This window comes from Aplysia californica, unplaced genomic scaffold (assembly GCF_000002075.1).
Source record: "Aplysia californica isolate F4 #8 unplaced genomic scaffold, AplCal3.0 scaffold00420, whole genome shotgun sequence".
NCBI lineage: Eukaryota > Metazoa > Mollusca > Gastropoda > Aplysiida > Aplysiidae > Aplysia > Aplysia californica.
This window is the reverse complement of record NW_004797690.1, coordinates 185045-202720: the sequence shown is the minus strand read 5'-3', so window position 1 is coordinate 202720 and position 17676 is coordinate 185045. Positions and strand designations below refer to the sequence as shown.

General features: G+C 38.8%; 1 protein-coding gene across 1 annotated transcript in view; it reads left to right on the top strand.

The window, feature by feature from the left end:
- LOC101862367 (cilia- and flagella-associated protein 43) overlaps positions 1 to 16426 on the top strand; it is a 49693-nt gene extending 33267 nt beyond the window's left edge. The window contains exons 29-40 of the mRNA XM_005104424.3: positions 1305 to 1424; positions 2628 to 2735; positions 4181 to 4356; positions 5408 to 5513; positions 7625 to 7741; positions 8592 to 8704; positions 9922 to 10081; positions 10566 to 10639; positions 11089 to 11179; positions 11901 to 11981; positions 12528 to 12681; positions 13548 to 16426. Coding sequence (XP_005104481.2) covers positions 1305 to 1424; positions 2628 to 2735; positions 4181 to 4356; positions 5408 to 5513; positions 7625 to 7741; positions 8592 to 8704; positions 9922 to 10081; positions 10566 to 10639; positions 11089 to 11179; positions 11901 to 11981; positions 12528 to 12681; positions 13548 to 13717 — 1470 coding nt within the window. The 3' untranslated portion in view covers positions 13718 to 16426. The remainder of the gene's footprint in view (positions 1 to 1304; positions 1425 to 2627; positions 2736 to 4180; positions 4357 to 5407; positions 5514 to 7624; positions 7742 to 8591; positions 8705 to 9921; positions 10082 to 10565; positions 10640 to 11088; positions 11180 to 11900; positions 11982 to 12527; positions 12682 to 13547) is intronic.
- Positions 16427 to 17676: the final 1250 nt, after the last annotated feature.

The following is a 17676-nucleotide window of genomic DNA, read 5'->3' as shown; positions in this document are numbered from 1 at the left end:
CACACCTTAAGAAAGCCCAGAGGAAACATCACAAGAAAGTCACTGCAGTGGAACCCACAAGGAGCGCGAGGCAGGGGCAGGCAACGGGAAACATGGAGGAGATGTGTGGAAAGGGACATGAGAGAGATAAAGCTCACTTGGAACGAGCTTGGAAGGATGGCTCAGGACAGAGATAAATGGAAGGAGCTTGTATGTGGCCTATACCCTGCCAGGGGTGAAAGGCATTGATGATGATGATGATATTTGTTCTTCTTAACCCTATCCGTACGTCGTGTTTTACTATCGCATCCATACGACGAGGGGATCTCTGTGCCACCATTTTCCAAAGAGGAAATTTACTCGTTAATCCTATCTGTATGCTTTGCATAGCAGTCTGTTAAAATGAATTTTTTAGAAATACTGTAAGTTTCAAAGAGAACTTCATACTAGAAGTATTCTAAAATGTGAAGAATACAACCCCAGGGGTACAAAATGACCCCAGGGCGTACGGATAGGGTTAATGCAATGCAAAATAATACTGTTATTCTGAAGGAAGAAAGAAGAATGATTTACTCGTAATCGTGAAGTTGTGGGTTTGGGAGTTGGAGCCTCAGACCCGACTTTGTGTCCTTGGGAAAAGCACTTTACCCGAATTACATGTATTTTCCTCACTTCACCCTGGTGGGAATGGGTACTTGGCCATAGACGGCGAAAGATCTTGTCGGTATGATAGTGTTTTAGCCCCTATAAAAATGTCTGCTTTCACTGTATGCTTCCCAGGAAGTTGAGATTGTTTGAGGTCTGATGGGGTAATAATGTAGATTGTAAAGGGCATAGAGCTTGCTTTTGATTGGGAATTTGTGCTATACAAATGCTATCTATTATTATTAATTATTAGGTGAGTTATTCAAGGCTCAAATGTGTTTACTATTCCATGTTGACTCGTTTTGACCCTATCCGTGCGTCGTGTTTGACTTTCGTATCCATACGACCTGGGGAACTCTTTGCCACCACTTTCAAAAGAGGAAATTACTCGTTAATCCGATCCGTACGCTTTTACATAGAAGTCTGTCAAAATAATTTTTTGAGAAATACTGAAAGTTTCAAAGAGATCATTGTACCAGAATTATTCTAAAATGTGAAGAATACTACCCCAGGGGTACAAAATGACCCCAGGGCATACGTAAATTGTTTGTATGAAATTTATCTGAATATCTGTGAGTTGTAATTGTAACTAAATAACGTTGGTAGCAAAAATACTTCTTCTAATCAAATGAAGATGAGTAGGGAAGCCTGTTGTTTATCGCTCTCTTTGTTCTAAACAGCAACTTGAGACAGAGCTGCGGAAGTTACAGGCCAATATCCTGGAGAACTTGCAGACATTTGATGACACTCTCAACGTACTCTTCATGCGCAAGATCAAAGTGATGATGGTCATTTACCAGGTAAATAAGATAAGATAAGATAAGATAAGATAAGATAAGATAAGATAAGATACATCTTTATTGTCCTGACCCTGGCACATTGGTTTGGTGTTTCACCACGTGTACACACACACACACACACACACATACATGCACACACACACACACACACACACACATACACACACACGTACACACGCACACACACGTAGGCTTACAATCACATGCGTAATGTAAATGAGCAGCAATGTAAACAATAATAATCGTAAGCTAGATACACTCTCAATGTTATTTTGAGAGCTGAAAAGATTTGAAGTTTTGTTTCTTTTATGTAAGGGCTTTTTTTGGTTAAATTACCTGCTGGTTTTAGAATCTTATTTGCTTCCTTTTTTGTTTCATTACCTTATTTCTTGCTTTTTTCCCAGAAATGTTTTAATAATTTTCTTGCTGTTATCAGTACAGTGAGAGTTTTGACTTCAAATAAAAAATAATTGTTCAGTGAATTGGAATGTTTTGAAAAGTTCAGCAAGTAGCATTTGAGTTTCTAAAAGAGGTGGCTTACTTTTTTCTGTGCTTGTTTATTGTATTATATTTATCTGACTCATTCATCTCATGCTCTTGACTTGAGATATGCTTCGTTAAAGGTAATGAGAAATTATGATAAAAAATGTAAGTGAATAGGTATCGGTACATCAACTGTTTAATCACTCTCATGCCAGTAGAAATTTATTTTTGCAATGATAGCTGTTAAGAAATTTGATCAGGTTCTGATATTTTATTCTTTCTAGATTCTCAGTCCAGCGATAAAACATTTTGGAATACCAACAGCATGGTTCCTCTTCTCTCTTGCCCTTTTTAATTCCCAGTGGAGTTTAGGCCATCAACAACATTACTCCAGCGAAGCCTGTCCTGTGCATCCTTTTCTAGCTGTTTCCATGATGTCCCCACCTTTTCCATTTCCCCTTGTACCGCTCGCCTCCATGTCATCTTTGGTCTTCCCTTCTTACGTTTTCCTTGTGGATTCCACGTCAAAGCTTGTCTGATGATGCTTCTAGGGTGTCTCTTCAGGGTGTGCCCAATCCATTATCCATTTCCATTTCTTCACCTGTATGTCTTCCTTTACTGACCTTTGGCTTGTTCTTTCCCTCAGTTGAGCATTTGTCACTGGATTGTACCACTCATAGTTCCTGTATAACACAAATATGTTTGTGGTTTTTCTTGCAGGAGGAGCTGAAAATTCTGAGATTGAGATATGCAATGTTGATCCAGGAAGAGATTGAGACCAGAGAAGGAGACCTTAATCAGACCCTTGAACACAAACGGAAACTGAAGGTAGCACATCTTTTTGTTTTCTTATCATTTCGGGGAGCACTTGTGTCATTCGGACTGGAGTTTTTTTTTCTGTGATGAATGAAAAAGGTTCATCATTAGCCCCTTCTCTGTTTGTAAAGTCAGGCTGATTGTATGAATGTTTTTATCAATTTGTACTGCTGCTTTCAGAATGCCATCTTCTTTATGCGAAGCAATCTGTATATTTATGAATATTTCATAGCTGCAACTAGAGCACTACATTGTTTTATGTGCACTTCTGTTTTTTCCACTGGAGTCTTCACATACATTTATGACTATTGATACATTTGGGAAAAGTAATAGAGTTCTAACAGGTACCAGTGTAAGACAATATCTTGTAATAATAATAATAAATAGCTTTTGTATAGCGCATGTCCCCACTCGAAAGCAAGCTCTATGCGCTTTACACTATATTATTACCCCAGCAGACCATAGAACACTCAGAAACATTCTCAGCTTCCCGGGAAGCATACAGTGCAAGCAGCTGGTTAAGCGCCCAAACACTAACAAACTGACAAGATCTTTCGCTGTCTATAGCCGGGTACCCATTACCATCTGGGTGAAGTGGGGAACATTTGTGTAAAGTGCCTTTCCCAAGTACACAACGTTGGGCCCGCGGCTCGAACCCCGACCCCGCAATTATGAGTCCGGTAGCCTAACCACTTCCCGCTTTCCCTTTTGTGTTTTTTCTATTGTACTGTTGTATTGACACTTTTGGAGACATCCAGCAGTTCAAAGACAGCTACTTTCCTCTCTGACAATGGGGGGGGGGGGGGGGGGGGGCTGGTTGTCTTGGACATTTTCGACTATATTTGACAGTGCATTTTTAACTATTGTGATAAATCCTTTGTCAGCTTTTTCTTGAATTTAATAGGAATGTCTGTATGATTAAAATAACAGATCGCAGTTATATAGTGCTCTATCTCACACGAGTATTAACGAGATTACAGACCTACTACAGACCTGGTATTCAATGTTGATATGATGTAATACTTGTAGTGTGTTTCTTCCTGTAATTTACAGACTTCCTGAAACATAACGGATCTGATCTGGAAATTACTTTAATATAAAATGCAAATGTAATGATGAATTCATTGCTTAAATGTAAGGGGTGCTGACAAAATGAGTTACTTCTCGCAATCCACAAGTGAAGATATTGGCCAAAAATCGACACTAGGGTTGAATTTGTAAATTTTCTATTGATGCAATATTCTTTAAATATAACATGCCTTTTGGTATTTTGTACTTATAAATTATAAAAACTTCACCTATAAGTGTGATGTGTCTATTTCCATAGGTCTTGAATCGGAGAAGTAGCTCATTTTGTCAGCACGCTTCACAAATGTTTTGTTTCTCACACAAAGGTTTCTAAGTTCATTCAGTGTAATAAAAAGGAAAATAATATCTTTTGCTGTATGTTCCAACAGCAACTGGCGTTTGAGGCCGTGGCGGAGACCCGTAAAAACTATGAGAACTTCCGCAATCTTTACGAGCTACTGCAGGCGGAAGACAAGATTGTTGACAAATCATTCCGCAGGGACTTCACAGATGTGTCGGCACTCATGGTTGATCAGTTGTACAAGCAATTCAGGAGAAGACCTCGGTGTGTAATGCGTCCTTTTTTTTTGTTTTCGTTTTTGTTAACCCTATCCGTACGCTCTGGGGTCATTTTGTACCCTCGGGGTTGTATTCTTCACATTTTAGAATACTTCTAGTATGAAGATCTCTTTGAAACTTTCAATGTTTCTCAAAAAATCATTTTGACAGACTGCTATTCAAAGCGTACGGATCGAACTAATGGGCTCAGCCTCTGAACAAATTTTGCTGATTTGTACAATTGCACTTTATGATGACCAAAATGGTTACTTGGCTGATTATGCTACCTGGTTTAACTGAAAAATTCTTGGAAGAAGACTTTCATTTCTAAGAACGGAATGGTTAAAAGTTATTGTTGGGAAAACAAGAATCGCAGTCTACAGGAGAAATACAGAAAACAAACAATATCGTTCTAATCTTTGGACATTTTCTAGTGCTCTTTATGCTCCATCATGCTTATGCTATGGAATGGAAAAAAAAATTGTGACATTGTAGTGAAAAAGCAGCAATAACATAGGGCTTCAACCTAAAAAAAATATTTTAAAATAAACAAAGGCTGGACTATAGGCAAATTTAGTTTGTATCAAATATTTTTTTGTCTGCAATCAGGCTTGTGGCTTGATGAGTTTGGCTAGTGAAATGTGTCATGGTTTTCAATCTATTGGGGTGTTACATGAGAGTCATGGTTTTCAATCTATCGGAATGTTACATGAGAGTCATGGTTTTCAATCTATCGGAGTGTTACATGAGAGTCATGGTTTTCAATCTATCGGAGTGTTACATGAGAGTCATGGTTTTCAATCTATCGGAGTGTTACATGAGAGTCATGGTTTTCAATCTATTGGATTGTTGCATGAGAGTTATGGTTTACAATCTGTCGGAGTGTTATATGAGTCATGGTTTTTTAGTCTATCGGAGTGTTACATGAGAAGATAGATAGGATTTGTATAAGACTTGTGTTTAGCGTGCTCTAATGACCTTATGCAGTTGCGAGCGCCGTAAAACTTTTACTAAAACTAAAGACTTGTGTTTGACCTGTCATTTTGTGTTCTCTGTAGCATTCAGAAGTACCGAGCAGTGGATACCCCAGGAGGCGGCAAATCTGCCAACCCGTACAGTGATCGTCCTTCTTCATCCTTACAGCTGAACTATCAGCGCAGTCAGGTGAGCCAGTGATTTCATTTCATTGTTTCAGGAAGCAACATCCCTGCACTCCGGACATGTCCAAGCCAGTGAAGATGTGCATAAACGAAACATAATACTGATTTGCATTTAGCATTATTTTTTTTTTGTATTTGGTATTTGTGAGTCACACTGACGAGTTACTTCTCGCAATCCACAAATGGAGACATTGGCAAAAAATAGACATTGGGGTAAAACTTGTAGATTTTCTATTGATGCCATATTCTTTTAACTATAACCTGTCTTTTAGTATTTCATACTTATAAACTGTAAAAACTTCCCGTATAACCGTGATGTATCTATTTCCTTAAGACTTGAATCTGAGAAGTAACTCATTTTGTCCGCACACTTCACATTTCTATCATTTGAGGGTATGCTCAACAAATGTTGCGTTAATGGAATCACTCTCATAAGTACATCAGTGGATGAAATATATTTCTCTTTCTTTCTCTCTTTCTCTCTTTCTCTCTCTCTCTCCCTCTCCCTCTCCCTCTCTCTCTACTCTCTCTTTCTCTCTCCCTCTCCCTCTCCCTCTCTCTCTACTCTCTCTCTCTACTCTCTCTCCCTCTCCCTCTCTCTCTCTCTCTCTCTCTCTTTCCTTTGTTGCATTCCTTAAAAATTCAAACTTTCTTCTTCACAAAAGACCCCAGGAATAACCCAGCTAAGTCCTGTGCTGTGTAAGATATAAGAAATGCTCTACTCACAATGAAATATGGACTTTTGAACTTTGAATTCCAATTTTCTGGATTTTCTTGAAATACGACTTATCTGGGTTTTTTCCGCTGAATTTTTCATATTTACATGTGTCATGACGCGGTGGAATCAGGCGCTCATAAATTTTTTTGCATGTAGAATTATTTATAATAATAATAATAATGATAATAATAATAATAAATTACACTTTTATTTGTCCCAGAAAGGCACTTTGTTTTACAATGGCAAACATACTTACATAAATACATAATTATAAATACGTACATACATAAATACATGCATAAATACATACATAAATACACAATATTACACAAATACAGAACAGTTTACAAACAATGCCACTGTCGGTCGCCACTGTGCAGTGCCCCGTATTTTGAGCTAGGGTTGTCGTGTCTTGCTCAAGGACACACCCCAGTGACCACCCATCTGATCCCCATGTCACCGACACTTGCTTGACATTGCTTGAGTCAAAACTCACTGCTCACTTAGCCACTGGAGCCCCCAGTGGTTAGTATCATCTTAAAGCTTTTTCGTTTGTCTATCTTTCGATGAAGAGAATACCCATCTATCTTGAATAGCAGTCGAGATGTGTGCCATTGAACGAGGTGGTTTTGCTTGATTCAACAGTAAAATTAGCGAGAAAATGGCGCCCGCGGTTGGATGTTTTGCTTAAAATTCACGCCGAAATGTGATTTTAAATGAACAGAAGAGATGTTGAGCCAAAAAAACTAATATTCGATAAAAATTGCAAAACTGGTGGGGAAAATGCCCTCTTCTTCTATTTCATTATTTTGACGAGCACCTTTTTTCACCACAATGCCATGCAAATGTCATATTCTGTGCTGGTCTCGTACAGTCGTTTTCATCGTACACCATGTGTCACGACACGTGGAATCAGGCACTCGTCAATTTTTGGGTGCATGGAGTTATTAGTATGATCTTAAAGCTTAATTATTTGTCTTGCATTTGGCGAAAAAAACCCCGTTTATCTTGGGTAGAAGTGGAGATATTTGCGATTGAAGGCGATGGGATTTGCGAGGTGTCAGAGGTAAAATTAGCGAGAAAATGGCTGCCAAAGTTTGTTAACTTCCAAAGCTTGGGTGTCCTTGGAAACTAGACATTTACATTTTTAGTGCCTTTGAACAACAGTTTTCAGCAAAATCCACACAGAAATGTGTTTTTAATTGGACGTAAAAGGTGTTTGAGCCAATAAAAAAATTAAAAAACCACAACTGCCCAACGGTAAGAAAATTGCAGTTTTCTTTGATTTCACTATTTTGACGAGCACCTCTTTTCACCACAATGCCATGTAAATGTCACATTCTGTGCTGGTATCCTACAATTGTTTTCCTCATACACTGTGTGATGTCTGTCTACAGGTGGACCATGGTTTAGATGAGTTGGACAAGTTCGGCAATGCCCCGGAGGGCTGTGAACCCAGTGTGTGGGAGCGCATGTGCAAACTCCGGCGAAAGAAAGTGGAAAGTGAAACACTGGTAGGGAATTACTTGGAATTACTTGGATCCAGAGCTAGAATCATAGCAGGCGGCACATGTCCATAGCTGCTCATCTCTCCTTTCCAGCGTCCACCTCAGGGTCTTCTTGCTATTTGTCTGCATGAGGAGCTGGTTTGAGACACGCCTGACCACTCCTCGGAGCAAACTTTTTTTTCCCTGTGCCCCGCACACACTTTCCTTTTATTGTGCTGAGTGTGTGGGAGTCTGTCTCCTCTAGGTCGTGAATCATAATTTTACAGTCCAACAACTTACATAGAGATGGCAATTAGAGCGGGTTTGATTGTTATTAGAATGACGCAGTAAAGAACTGTAGATGTGAGCAATTTCAGAATGTAATAGATTAGATTTGACTTCATGTTTTTTGGGGGGTTTTTTGGTCATATTTTTAAGGCTCCATTTTTGTAATGACAAGTTGTTTACTCGTGCGTTTGACTTCACCTTTCTTCTTTCTATCTTCTTATTGATGAAATCAGTTCAGCAGAAAGTGTCGCTTCAAGAAAATTTTAAAAAATGTTTTCTAGACATGACATCTTTTGCTTAAAAATTTGTATTGTTTTATGTTGTGCAATATTGTATTCTTCTTTTTTTTTTTTTTTCTCCAATTGAGAGAGTATCATTGTGGATGGTTGGCGGGTGCTCTGGTGTTGTTTGCTTTTTTTTTCCTATTAAACATCTATCATCTTTAACTCCCCTCCTTATTTTTTATGTTTGTTACTCTCTTGTAACACCTCTAACCTTCAGCACTTATATGACCTTATTGTGTAGCAAGTGCCTTCAAACTTCTACTAAAACTAAGAGTAACATTCTGCGTCGCTGCTTTTTGTTCCAGCTCAAGGTAAAGAGCAACATCCTGGCTGACATGATGGCATTCATGCAGAAAAGACAGGAGGAGGATGATCTGTTGAAGAACGAAATTGAAGACATTGGCCACCAAATCAATAAGTGAGTGTGCAGCCTTTAAGATAAGATAAGATAAGATAGTACTTTATTATCCCAAAGGGAAATTTTCCTTGGTTGTACAGGACCGTAAAAACACATGCAGGTATACATAACGAATTTTAATTATATTTTACTCTCATTAAAATTCAATATAAAAAGAGAAGTAAAGCTGACAAAATGTACATTCACATCAGATGCATCATTCAACCACATGCAGGAATTTAATCGCAAGACCTGTGCTGGTAGAACACCGAGAAGTTTGAAAAGTTCATTTGGAAAAATTTCATCTTTCATTTGTTGTAATGTGACAGAACTACAGATTCTTTGTAGCTAAAAATACCTCTTGATCAAACATTAACACTTACAGTACCACTGGGGACTTTAGTCGCCTACGCATCCTGGCACACTAAACATAATTAAACGACGAATAGACGCACTGTGAAGTAAATACCAAAGGGAGTTGCTTTATATGACAGCTGAATGGTTGATGAACATCTATGAATTTTTAAAGCGTGTTTCTTAGGCTGCCAAGGTGTTTTTAAAATTATAAAACATTCTACCATGGCTTCAGTGTTCTAAACTGGTGCGGTACTTGAGGGTTTTTCACTAATGAGCCTTTGGTACTATAAGTGTTTAAGGGTTTGTCATAGTTAGATGCAGATTTCTAATTTTCCAAAAGAAATATATTGTGCTTTTGCGATACTTGTGCCATGATTTTCAATATAATTATTTTGTGTTGTTTTGAAAGCAAATGGAAATTACGTGCGCAAATAATATATGGTTCTAACAAACTTTCCAAACCTCTTAACCTCTATCTGTTAGTGGTTAGCGGGTGCTGTGGTGTTGTTTGCTTCTTTTTTCCTATCCAACATCTATCATCCTTATCTCCCCCTCCTTTTTTTATGTGCTTGTTACTCTCTAGTAACACCTCTAATCTTCAGCACTTTTATGACCTATTGTGTTGCAAGTGCCATAAAACTCTTACTAAAACTAACTAAGGTAATATTTTTCAGTTTGTGGGTATAAACAGATTTAGAGAGAGTGAAGAAACGCACGTCTGAAAAAGCTCTAGGTTTTATTTCTGTCTTCTTGTACACTGTAGCCGAAAAATGACTAGTGAGGAAAAGAAAGGTACTGTCTAAATCCCGATATGTTACCCAACAGATATAACAGAAGTGTTATGTAATGTACACTATTCCGCAACTATCCTCTATCTGCAGGCTCAAGGAAGATGAGCAAAGGTTTGTCCTGAACCTTGAGGTCCAGCTTCTCCTGAAACAAGGTCAGATTGAGGTGGACGCCGGTCCGTTCATTCGCGACTTCAGAGACAGCGTCCTTGTTCATCGCAGCGTGGTCGAAGACCTCAACAACACTATCAAGGTCAGGGGTCAGGAAGTGTTGTAAACTGTCCCCGTGGTTTTATGCGCCCCGCATGATTGAGCAAAATTTTATCCTTTTTTGCATAATTTCTGATTATTTTCCTTTATCATTCTTTGTCAAAATTCACAGAATCGCATAATTTCACATTTTTGGGCTCAGTTTGCATAATTTCCTATTTTTTGTGCTCATAAAACCACAGGGACAGTGTAAAGTTGCTCATTGTTGTCTTTACAGGCAATCTGTATACATGTATAGTTTTTTCAGGTCTTTAGGAATTTAAAGACAGATCATTTTTATTATCACTCTTGACTTTTACAAATACTTTTGTGTCTATGAAACCATTTTCATTTGGAACAAAATTGCAACATATTTTATTGTGGTTAAGACAGATATCTTGTTATTCATTTGGATTTTTTAAGAGTTATTTTAGAATAAAGATATCCTTTAGGGAAGTTTGTGTAAGAACTGATTTTTCTTGTTTCAGCAACTGGGCGAGAGCAAGATTGCCAGTATGGTTGAGAGCAAAGACTTCAGAAAGGGCATTATACAGCTGGAGTGGTGAGGCTTTCTTGGTTTTCAGTCATTCTGTTTCGCTTATTGAAAGAAAATGTACTGATCTTTACAACTTTAATCCGTCTAATCTGTCAGAAGATGGGGCCTGTACCTATGACCCTTATTTTTGTTAGATTTTTATTACAATTATGACTGCTGTATTGCATTTACCCCTATCTCTTTTTATCTCTCCCCCCGCCCCTTCTCTCTCTCTCTCTCTCTCTCTCTCTCTCTCTCTCTCTCTCTCTCTCTCTCTCTCTCTCTCTCTCTCTCTCTTTCTCCCTTTCTGTCTCTCCCTCTCTCTCTCTTCCTGTATATCTCTCTTTGTTTATGTTTGTCATCCTTATTTTATTTTTAGGTTCCACTTCTAATCTAATCATCCTCAACAAATGCGTGCTCTGTAAAAACCGTTGAATGCTGTGTATGTCATTGTATGTAATATTTTTAACCAACAGGGAACACAAGAAAATGTCTATGCAAATGGAGGATTTGGAAAACAAGATGAAAGATATTCAGTTCATCAAAGTCACCCGCGAAATTCAAGCAGTGAGTTCTTCTTTTATCAAATCAATGATTTTTTAAAAAATGTTCTAGAACAAGTCAATGTAAATCTGTGGTGTGAATTAAATCTTTATCTCCGGCAACCCGTTCCCAGCGGCTTGCGGTCGGAACCACTGTGCCGGTGAGCCGCTGATAGCGGCTTGGGCACATTCCTTTACGACGACTTCGACATCAAATTACTTTTTGGGCGGTCTCTTATACCGGAAGCTCATTCATTAGATGAAGGACTATCAAAATAGGTCTGCTACTTACAACAAACTGTTGATCCGTTGTAGAGATATAAAAATTGATATATGTTTTGTGATTTCTTTCATGTAAGTTACTTGACCATACAGTAAAAGACTCTGTTTGAGATTTTCAGGATTTAGATCTTCTGAATCCGTACTGTTCCCAAAATAACCTCAGTCTGACTCATCCCATAATATAAGAAACAGCTTTTGCATTAAAATTCTCTGCTGGCGAATGCTTTTTGCTTGTTAGTTATTGGAAGATAGAGAAGTGCAATTATTAGGAAGACAATTGTCAAACTTTAAAAAGACATTTCCACTCTTGCATCAGGCGTGTTTGATATGTATGGTCACATAGCTTCCTTCTAATTGTAGTTGAGCTTGGTTTTAAAGCTGATCAAAGATGCAACACTTCCCCATTTAAATCGTATTTCTGCTTTTGTTTTTTAAGCCTCTCGTATCTTTTTCTCATTCTGCAGTTCCTTCAAGAAGACGACTACGAAGCAAAGAAGGCCACAGAGATTGCCACTTTAGAGCAAACTATTACCCTGCAGAAGAAGGTGAGTGGGAAAGAAAAAAGACGCAATCTTTTACCCCGATATCTGCTCTAGTGACTTGGACAGACCTTAGACTGTGATGTGCCTTTTTATAGGATTTATAGTTGTTGTTTTTTTGCATTATCAACCAGAACTCATTACTTTCATGAAAAGATGGAGAATACCAATACTTGGACTGTCGGATTGCTGTTTAAAAGGAAGTGTGCTGTGTAGTAGCCAACAATAAAATGTGTAGAATAATTTCAGGAAATGTTCATGATGTATGTCATTATCTTCTTCTCGATCGCATTGCACTTGAAGTCTGGTATCTGTCATAAATTGGGTCGTCCTGCTCAGTTCATCTGTTGGCCCATATAGCTTCTCTTGTAGCGTCAGTGGGGATGGCCACGTTTCCTGTCTCAGGGCCCTGTGTGTCTTGCAGTGCTGAAAGATGTGTTCAACAGTTTGGTCCGCCTCTCCACACTGGCATTTTGGTGATTGTGCTAGTTTAAAACATCTGTACATATGTTGTCTATATATGTCGTTAATTTGTACGCAATGTATTTTCAGCATCATGAGAAGAACGTTGATGAAAGGAAGAAGATTCTGAGGGACCTGTCCAAGAACCTCAAGTACAAGGGATCGTCCAACAACAAACTAGACGGTGACTTGATGGACCTGAACGTGGTGGTCAACGAACGGCGACAAATTGAAGAAGTCAACGGTAAGTGGCACTCTGAAAATGTACTGGGCTAGCCTCTTCATATTATACCGTGGTTGCGGGTTCAGGGGTTCAAGCCGCGTATCCGACGTTGTGTTCTTTGGGAAAGGCACTTTACACAAATTTTCCTCACTTCACCCAGGTGGGAATGGGTACCCGGCCATAGACAACGAAAGATCTTGTCAGTATGTTAGTGTTTTAGCGCCTATAAATGGCTGCTTGCACTGTATGCATCCTGAGAAGTTGAGATTGTTTCAGAATGCTCTCAGGTCTGCTGGGGTAATAGTATAGATTGTGAAACGCATAGAGCTTGCTGTTGAGCGGGGATTTGCACTATACAAATGCTATCTATCTATCTATCTATCTATCTATCTATATATGTGTGTGGGTGGCGAAACACCAAACCAATGTGCTTCTGTGGAGTAAAGATTTGTCTTGTTTTGTCCTTTCATCATCATCATCCGGTGCCTTGCCGACTGGCGTGGGCGATCATGGACCTCCACTTCAGTCTGTCTTGCGTTGCAGCAATGGTGTCTTTTGTTCTTGCTGCTCCTAGCCATGTTGTCAACTTGTTCAGTATCTTTTCCCTCTGTCTGCCTCTGCCTCTCTTTTCATCATACTTGTCTGTTGTTACTATATTCTCCAATGCTTCTTTCCGCATTGTGTGTCCAAAGAAATTTGCCTGTCGCTTTCTTATATTCGTCATTCGTCATTTTGTCCTATACATAATAACAAATCATTGGCCATCTATTTTTACAGCTTTTTTTTTTTTATAGTTGATATACTTTGCAATGGCAGATTGAGTTTTTCTGGTGCGAATTGCATTTATTCTTTTGGTTTGCTAAAATTGTACTCTACTGTTTTTCCAGCTGAAAACAGAGATGATGGTGGTGCTGAGAAACGCTACCAAGAAATCGTCCAGAGACGGAAGCTGGTGGACCTCGCCAAGGCCCAGGCTCAGGAAGTGGCGGTGTTGCGAGCAGAGGTGGAGCGGCTACGTATGAGAACATTCCCAGCCCTGGTGCAAGTCGAACGATAAACCCTTGCATTGGGAAATATCTAGTGCTTTGGTTTTCAATTTTGTATTATTAGCGGGTGTCCTGAACTTGTGTGATCCTTTTCCTTCCCGAGGTCCCAGTAAAAAAAAATGTTCACCACTCCTCTCTCTGACCTGCTAGAATTTAGCGTTACCACAGCACAGTGCCTGTTGCAGGAATCACTGATCTTTTAGCTGAAACAGTAAAAGGAGAAAATGTCACAAATGCAGCAGACTAGAAAGTAAGAAGTCATACTGGCTGTAATTAGATGTGCTGAAACCTGAAAAATACAAGGTTTGATTCCTTGTATAGATTCCTAGAGTTTGAAAGGAAATAAATATGTAAAGTAATCTGGATGCTTAAGTTAAACTACTATTACTTTGAGGTGGTTGAGCCTAAATGGTATCTCAGAGAATTATTGGACTGCCTTATGCATTGCAAGAACCTGTTAGAAGACTACTGGTCTAGAGTATAAAAAAGCCCTTAATGTTACCATGACAACCTGTTTGGGGTGTATCAGGTGCCTTATGAACAGAATGACAGAATGTGATTTTTTTTGTTAACTCTTTAGCCATGTCTTGACGGTGGCAGCGTCCGGTAGTCGAGGTCTGTAACCACGGCTGGACTGTACCACTGTCGGATGCGAAGTTATTATTGTATTATGGTACGGACCAAATATTTTATAAAAAGTACGAGCTAACAAGCCTTTAGTTTGACCCGGAAGTCAAAGATAAATGAATTCTACGTCTGGGTAATGCTTTATTGATCAGTTTGACACGAAACAAGCGGTTTTACAAACGTAATGTCGGTTCGCATTTCCACAAACACGAGAGAGTTACGCGGAAACGTGATTTTTAATTGCATAATTAAAGAGTTAAGGTTTGAATGCAGTATGAAGGGAACTCATGTCTCTTCTACAGTTTGGGGCCAGAACAACCAGATGTTTGTGGGGCTGAGAATCATTGCTAGATTGTCACTCTTCTGGGAATGGTCTTATACTTTGATCAGCTTTCTTTTCTGTGAAAGTTTTCTTTACTGTCCTGTCAACACAAGATAGCTTACTACTGAAGTGGGAGATGCTTTGGCAGATTTTTTAAATGCTGAAGAGTTAGAAAAACAATGATTTACAGTGAAGGCAGAGGCTGGAAAGCAAAATTTATACAAGAGAAAAAGATATTTCATCAAGTTACTTCTTGCAGTTTTTCATAGCATTCAGAAAGGGAAAAGATCCTTCCTTTCCTTTCCTTTTCTGATCCAGCGGCCATTTGGGTTCTAGTCCTTGGGTCTGTCGATATGGCAAAGAATTGACAGGGAAAAGATAAAATTGTCAAATGGATCTGAGACGGGTCATCTGTCCGTACTTGGTTTCTGTTGCAATAGAAACGACATTTAAAATGTTTTGTTTATTTTCCGATCTTTCTGGAGAGGTAAAACAAAGCGAGTGAAACTCTGGAGCCCAGGGCTAAAGTACAAATGAGTGTATGTATAGCAGTGTGTGCTTCAAAAACCAGGTATACAACAGTAGCATTCATGTGTTTTGATTTGCAGAGGCTACACTAAGGACTTGTGAAGAAACTATAAGATCATATGCTTTTTTTTTTGGAGCTCCATTCTTGATTATGTATTGTTCATTTCTTTCATTTGCTTGAATTTAAGTCAATGAGAAGCGCAGCAAAACGGTCTAAATTATATAGTATTGGGAATAAGAAATGATACAGATAGAAGATGATGAAGGGATAGGGCATGAAAAGGACCACCAATAACCCTCTCCTGCTACTCACCCTGTATATTTAAAAGAAAGTATACTTTTGTGATTCTGGGAACTGTTCTGTGAGCAGTCCTTGCTGAGTTCCCCAAGATTCTGTGATATTACGTGATGTTCAAAACTGAGAGATGTGATAAGATGTAGCTGGTTTGTCTCAAAGACAGATGAAGAATGTTTTCTTGGGCTATCTCTTTGTGTACAATTTTTAAAAATACACAATAACATTGTTCGAGTTTGCTATTTTGTGATATTTTGCATGTTATGTGGTAGTATGATGATGTCAGGATGGAAATTTTACAGCTATTTTTCAGTTTTGAAAAGGCTAAAAAGTGTGACCAGAATGTAATGTATAGTTAGTATACACTTCCAACTTACACACACCTGTTTTATTATGTTTGTGCAAGCGTCGTCAATGTTTGTAAGGCTATCAGAAGGGAGTCAGACTTGATCACAAAACTGCTTTTTGTGCCTTTCTTAAATAGATTTTGTACCCCCCAAGTGGAGGACAGATAACTTTCCTGATTCTAGATTGGCCATTTTCAGTATTTAATTTGGACCCTTAGTCAAAATCAGTACCATAACTGATTCTGAGCTGGGCAATCTGGAAATATTTTTACCTATATATTTTTTCAGTGTTTTATTGCTGAAATACTGTTAATGCTTGATGGGCGTATTGATTATAACAATAAGATTAGGAAATAAATGTTTTATGGAAAAGCTGCACTGATTATGTTGCATTAAGGAAATAAATGTTTTATGGAAAAGCTGCACTGATTATGTTGCATTAAGACATTGTGATCCACTCCGTGCAGTATATGTAAGGTGTCGCATAACTATATATCCATTCAATGACTTATTCAAGTTTTGATAAAATAGGTACTTAATGCAGATAATAACTGGAAGTTTTTTTGCCTCTGATTAAAGTTATCTTCTGATGTGACTCGTATTGTGACTTGCAGTGTGCTTGATTTTTGAGGGGATGGTTGGCGGGTGCTCTGGTGTGGTTTGCTTCTTATTCTTTCCTACCAAATATCTATCGTCTTTATCTCCCCTCCTTCTTTTTTATGTTTGTTACTCTCTTGTAACACCTCTAATCTTCGGCTTTTATATGGCCTTATTGTGTTGCAAGTGTCGTAAAACTCTTACTAAAAACTAAAACTAAACTGATTTTTGTACTTCTGTAAAGTGTACTGATTACTTACTGAGAGCAAATGCACGAGTATTTCTAGGTAATTCACCATTATTATCATTATTAGTATCCCTACATGAGGGTGCGGCGGGGGAGCGGTTATTGCGCTCGTCTCAAAAGTGAAAAGTCCGGGTTTGAGCCTCGGTTCCGACACTGATTTTTTTCGCCCCCTCCTGCCCACCCAGCAGTAATGGGTACCTGACTTCGAGTTGAGGAAGTAAAGGCGGCGTGGAAAGGAACTGGCCACCCTACCACAATATGCCGAAGGCCCAGGAAGTTGTCTCACTAACAAGGCAATCCCCAATGTCCGGATCGGATGCGGGAACAACTTTACCTTTTAATATCCATTCACAACCGGATTGAATTGAGAGAAAGGGGGGCCACGAAAAGTCCCCAGATAATCCAAGTTCATGTGACAAATGACCCACGAAGGACTTGAACCTGTATCATATGTACCAAAATCTATCACGGCACCGATAAATACATCTCAATAGATCTATCACTGCACTAACAAACCTGATGGCGCTGAAAGCTTTCTAAATTGTGAGGCATCGTGGTGAAACGAGGCGCTCGTAAAAATAACGAAAGCAAAAAAATCAGCATCGTTTTGGCTGATGGGCCATTTTTTTTTCTAATTTTCTTTTTTTTTTGGCCCAACACCTTTTATATGTACATTTATAAACACATTTTTGTGTGTATTTTACTGAAAAACATTGATTAAATACACAAAAAATGCAATTTTTCAGTTTTCAAGAACTCTCAGGCTATGGAAGTTGCCTACTTTGGCGGCCATTTTCTTTCTAATTTTACCTCTGAAACCAGGCGACCCTGACCTCCTTCAATCACAAATATTTTGACTTCTGTTCAACAACGATGGATATTTTTTCACGAAAAGGAAGGTGAAGGAACATGCTTTAAGATGATACCAAGAGACTCATATGCCCAAAAATGGATGAGCGCCTGCATGCATGTTGTGACACCCCGTCTGTCTGTCTGTCTCTCCCTCC